Source organism: Achroia grisella, unplaced genomic scaffold (assembly GCF_030625045.1).
Source record: "Achroia grisella isolate CSIRO2021 unplaced genomic scaffold, CSIRO_AGI_Agris_v1 utg719, whole genome shotgun sequence".
Classification (NCBI taxonomy): Eukaryota; Metazoa; Arthropoda; class Insecta; order Lepidoptera; family Pyralidae; genus Achroia; species Achroia grisella.
In genome coordinates this window covers 859,344-865,649 of record NW_026713002.1, presented here as the reverse complement: position 1 = coordinate 865,649, position 6,306 = coordinate 859,344, and the positions used below count along the sequence as shown (strand labels likewise).

Sequence of the window (6,306 nt, the reverse complement as noted above, 5' to 3'; positions counted from 1 at the left end):
TGTAATGTAGGTAATTATTAATTATGTTTATTATAAAATAAAAATAGTAAAACTCCTGCAAAAGTGACATTGTTTTCTTTTTATGCTACCGTAGATTTACGACGGCTCTACACCTATTATAAATCTCTGAGCAAGTAATCACTACGTTTTATGGCAAATCACGACTTACTAAGGAGTGCATATTTTCTTCTATTCTAGTAATATAGTTATCAATGATGTTACATTCCATCTATCTATCTATGACTGTGAGCATTATGTAAATGAGGACCATGCAGTAAATTAATAATGATTGAACCTTTTTTATGCTGTAGACAGTGTTTAATGCGAGAATTCAACAATATTACTACCTGTATTATTTCTTATGTTGTGATGAAAAGACAATAAAGATACATGTCGAAAATTGCAAAATAGATGTGTGCAATAAAAATAAGATTTGCATTTTTGCAAAATACTTATAGAAGCGGCTGTATAGTAGTTGAAATTGTTGAAATGGTAGATATTCCGATTGAAATGAATTAGATTTTAATGGATATTATTAATAAAATACGAACGACATGATGTTAAACGGAACTTTTAATCTATCAATATATTTTGTTACAATGACAATATTTATTAGTCAAATACAATTATGTATATGAACCTTTATGTTCATTCAACAGAAATGACGACTGACTTTCCATCGTTTGATTTGATTGTCAAAGTCAAAGTCAACGTAATAACTGTAAATTTCATTTCCTAAACTCGACAATTAAAAATTATTTGTTTATGTTTTTAATAATTTCATTGAAAATTCTTGGAATTTTCTCATGCAGTTGAAATTTAAATAATTTTATCAATTTAATAATGTTTGTTATTCGTCCTAAATTTATATTACAAGAAATTTATTTTAGAAATTATTCATTCAAGAATAATAACATTCAATGTTACTATTATTCTAAATAAATTTAAACATAGTTTTACGAAACAATTATTATGGAGATAAAGAATAATATGTTTTACGGCCAATGCCGGTGTTGTTTGGCGAAAGGAAACCACAGAGACATTATGGCAGAATATTATAGTAACGGAATTCGTGAGGTGTACTTTGATATTTTCGTCGAATGTTTCAATTTGTTTGTGAGTATTTATTGCTATTTAACATGACAATATTATTATGCTGAACTCGTGTTAATTATGTATTTCTTTTTTTAATAAAATGACAATGTTCCACCCAATTGGCGGGGCACCAGTGGATGTTGCTAAGATGAATATGAGGTCAGGTCAGTTAGCCCATCTTGGCGAATTTACCTGGAAAAATAGCATATTGGTTATCAGGGGGAACTGGAAAATCCTGGCATATGGTCAGGATTAGTATATTCAAAAGCCCTAATAATGAGCTACTTATATCAATACTACAATAGACTTTATTGATTAAAAACAATATCTGAAACTCAACTAGAGCCCTCACTGGACACTGCAAATGCAATAACCACATGGCAAACTTGGGCCTGTGCTTAACAAAAATCTCCAGTTTGCCATACTGAAGAGGAAATGCCACTACACATCCTGTGGTACAACCACAGCATGTGTAGTAGCTCACTCATGCATAAACGAAATATCTCCTTTGGAATGTATACACTCTATCCTGAGGAGATTAAAACCATAGCTCCTTAGAATATCCTTCAATTCCCATCCCTAATGGGTCTACCTAGCAACTTTGAAAAATGGTGAGCACAATAGATCTATGTAGGTCACAGTGCTACAGGTCTTAGCACCCGATAATAGTAAAAATCCTCATTAATATTAAAAAATAAACTGGGTAGTGAACTTTGAAAAAGGGCCAACACAGCATATCATGTAGGTCAAAATGCTACAGGTCTTAACAATTGTATCGTCAGTTGCTAAGACCCAAAACTGTTAATAAAATTAAAAAAATACCAGGGAAAACCTCATAGCCATGAACCTGACCTTGTTAATACCAATGTACCATATATTGCTATCAATGAGTTCATTAGTCTACATCATATATAAAAGTTTTACTTAAAAAAAAAATATCTATGACGCTTTTTGATTCTATATGATCAACAAATCTGTTTATAGTCTGGAAGACTGATTGCATGCAAATAAAAATCTGTGATGCTTAAATATTTACATCTTTCAGCTGTCGACAGATACAACATTAAGCACTCAGATTTGCTCATCATGCGTACAGAGACTCCGCGACGCAAGCAGTTTCCGGATGATGGTAGCCGCAACCGAACGGCAGCTGCTGTCGCAGTTGAATGTCGGAGATGGCAAGAACACTGTATTTGTTAATGGTAAGACTTCTGATAATTCAATAAGTAATCCAATTGAGTTTCTTGCCAGTTCTTCTCAATTGGATCTATATACCGAACTGGACGGTAGAGAAAAAAAAAACAAATTATAATGTAAAAACTTGACGTTCATAAGCAGCTAAAATGTCCTAGATGAATAAATGATTTTTTAATTTGAATTTGAATATTATGCATAGAAAACTCCCAGACTGATATAAACAAGTATTGTTATAATTCTATTATATCTCCCATTTCGACTATTAATTACCTTTTGTTTGTACCATCAGTACCAGTCGAGGATCTTGCCATACACAATGATGTGCCCATCAAAATGGAAGAAGACGATGTGAAAGAGGAGGTCAGCGATACAGAACTTGACCAGGACGAGACAATAATGGACTTCGGAGCTGATGATAGTTCTAGTAAGAAATATTTGTTTATTTAAAGTACTGGCCACGGGATTGAAATAGAAAGATGCAAAAATCTTTGAACTGGAATAACAATTAAATAAAAGAGTATGTATGTGTGTCAAACACATAGTATGGTATATTTCTAGGCTATAGCATAGCTTTTATCGCGGGCATAGAGCGCGGCAAAAAAGACTACCCCATCCCGCACAGTAGTAACAGAGTGTTTCTTTTATCTTTCTAGACTTCGAGGTAGATAGCAAGGAAGACGAGTTTCTAACCGCTGAGGCAGCTTTGCTGGCAAGATTCGCAGGCTCCCTGAAGCCGCTGCCATCCAGAGAAGACCTGTACACCAAATGCGCTGATTACGTCAAGCATTTGGATATGCTCAAAAGTATGTATTTACAGTTCCACTAAGAAATAAGAATAATACCCCAGGACAATTCACACAACGTCATCTAGTCCCCCTAGTAGGTAAGCAGAGCTTGAGCTATGGGTACTAGATAACTGATTTAAATACTTAAATTCAATTTAATAAATACATACAACTAATATACAAAGAAAACATCCAGACAAAATAGTGCAATTTTTTGCATCGTGCGAGGAATCGAACCCGCGATATGCTAAACCGCTAGTGAGATATTAGTGCATGTAAAGGAATAAATAACTAAACCTCATCTGATTGAATAAAGTTAGATGCAATGGTCTGAAAGACAATTTTATTATCACATTGGTGTCCCTCAAAACTTGCTTCCCTTGAGTCTTCCTACACACGATTTTTCTATTTCTCTATTCCCGTGATTAAAATAAAATATTATTTGTCTCATACAAATTTTAACCAATTACTTCTAAATGTTTTGTTTTTAGGATTCAAATTCCTATAACAGATGGCCTCATTTATAGCATTTTTGATATTCCAGGTATGGTCATCTTCCCGAGTATGATAGCGAAACGTCTCGAAGACGAAGGAAGAAAACAAAAAATAGGCACTAAAAAGATGTTTGTCACAGAAAAAATGGCGCTCATTACAAACGCGTCGGCTATTCTAGAATGTTCTAACATGATCCCGTTTAGAAGCAAAAGTAGGGCCGGCTTCCCATGTTTCTACTGCCGTAATATATTTGAGAACTTGGACAAACTCAAAGAACATACTAGAGAACACAAGAAGAACGAAATTAAGAAAATATTAAGCACATACGGCGCTGAATGTTTGGTAGTCTACGCTGATATATCAGATTTGAAATGCAGTTTATGCGACGGAAAGCAATCAAATCTTAATGAACTAAAAACACATTTAATTAGAGTACATAAAAAGAAGATGTACCCAGAATATAATAATAGAGTTATACCATTCAAACTGTCTCAAGATAATGTATATGAGTGTCAAATATGTGGCTTCAATTTTGAAACTTTTGGCTCTATAGAGAGACATATGAATGTACATTTTCGTAATTATGTATGCCAAGATTGCGGGACGGGCTTCGTAACGAAATACCGTTTAAAAGTTCATTGCAAGAGTATGCATGTAGGTGGGAACTTTCCTTGCGAGATCTGCAAGAAGGTGTTCACGACACACCAGAAGCAGAAGAACCATGTCGATGCTGTACACAAAATGGTGAAGAGATTCAAGTGTACCCGTTGTCCGGAACGGTTTTCAGAGTATTTCAAACGCCAGAAACATATGGTTGAGGTTCATGGTGTCGCTCCGTTGCAGTACAAGTGTAATGTATGTGATAAGTCCTTCGATAGACGATATACGCTATCGAGGCATATGAAACGTGATCATCTTGAAGAGAGAGACTTCCAATGCCAGCTTTGCGCCTACAAGTGCTTCACGAATAATGAATTGAGAGTGCATATGGTAAAACACAATGGTGAGAGAATATTCGAATGTTCAGTTTGCAAGAAGTCGTACGCGAGAAAGAAAACTCTAAAAGAACATATGCGTATACATAATAATGACAGGCGATTCGCGTGCGGCGTCTGCGGTCAAGCATTCGTGCAGAAGTGCAGTCTGAAAGGACATTTGAAGACTCATCATCACGAGTATAGTTTACAATAAATATATATAAGTTCTCTATCGAAGTTATTTATTTGTTTTTAAATATGGGGCAAGTATTACGTAAGCACTATAGGGGGGCGGGGGGTCTTTTCTTTGCTTATTTTGGATGACATGGGGGTGGGGGATAAATATATATAACACGAATTCTTGTCTTTGTTAAAAAAACAATACATTAATCGTAAGTTATTTATTTGTTTTTTTAAATATCCGGGAGTGAGTACCAATGGAGAATGATGAGAAGTCAGTTCACTTTGACGATTACGCGATGAATTGACCATAACGGTTTTACGATCCTGTATGGAGATCGACCTGGTGGTGTGTTAGTGCCATAGTTACCATGTCCCTAGCATCATTCAGCCGCGGGCGGAACGCTTGCAAGGCTCCAGTGGAAGATGATAAGATGAAGGTCAGGTCAGTTAGCCCATCGTGACTTATCATGAATTCACCAAGAATTTGTCATGATGGTTTCCAAGGAGAACTGCATGGAGGTCAAGCAATCTAAATTACACTGCGATTACAATGTTGGGTTGTCCTCTACAGTCACACCTGCTATTGGGTGGTACAGTAAACCAAATGTACTGTATTATTAAATAAAATAGAAAATCATTTATTCAAATAAACTTTATTGAAACACTTTTGAATAGTCAAACAATATTTTTTTATCTACCGCTCATTCTGAAAGCTCCATTACGTCTCATTACAAGAAGAACGAGCAAGAAACTTGTGTGTTTTAAATAATCCTTGTAAGTTTACATTTACAAGTCGAAACGTGTGAATACAAATTACCAGCAAGCATATTAGGTTAAATATAAATATACAATAAGATGTAAAATGTAAATCTATATACAAATGTAAATGTTAATCTATGTAAATAAATAAATATTTAAGATTAAATCAGTCGTAGTGATAAGAGCAGACCAGTCCAGAGTGCTGCTTGTAGGGAGTCCAGAGCAGTCCCTACAAGCAGCACTCGTTCACGAGTATGACGGATGAGCCAGCCATCACTGCGCTCGACCATATTTTAGGGAGCCCAATGAATGAATAATTCTTGGGAGAGTAAAATAATTTGTAGTAATTGTTAGAGTTCACATCAATATTGTAGAAAAATCCGATATTTTAAAATGATATTAAAAGATGTTTAGTACTAATGAAGTACCAAATGTAAAGATTATTACAAATATTGTAAATAACGCCATCTAGTATTTATAGACCGAACTAAGTTGTTTGTCATAAGATATCCATTACCACCGCTTCTCTTCCTACCACACTGATTTCGGTCTATAAATACGGAGATCGGTAGTTGAATAATCCCCTCCTCCGATCGATCCCCCGTCCAATTCAAACGGGGATCGATATTACGACGGCCCGAGCCGAGGTTCGAACCACCTAGTGGTGCCCTCAGACTAAAGTCGTAAGTCGTATTCTTCAGGCAGGAGCGGGCCTTCAGCCGCTCCATAAGTCCTTCCGCGGGTTTGGAGTGTCATCTGCACTCGCCCCCGAACGTCCGGTGAAGTTGTAAAGGCCAGCTGTGGCCAACAGCATT

At 35.7% G+C, this 6,306-nt stretch overlaps 1 protein-coding gene across 1 annotated transcript; it reads left to right on the top strand.

Annotated features, from left to right (window-relative positions):
• Window positions 1-786: 786 nt before the first annotated feature.
• Window positions 787-4,781, top strand: LOC131850258 (zinc finger protein 431-like). Its single transcript, XM_059200442.1, has 5 exons — window positions 787-1,116; window positions 2,141-2,297; window positions 2,582-2,716; window positions 2,946-3,095; window positions 3,622-4,781. The coding sequence occupies exons 1-5, from the start codon at window positions 973-975 to the stop codon at window positions 4,761-4,763; spliced, it is 1,728 nt and encodes a 575-aa protein (XP_059056425.1). The 5' UTR covers window positions 787-972; the 3' UTR covers window positions 4,764-4,781.
• Window positions 4,782-6,306: the final 1,525 nt, after the last annotated feature.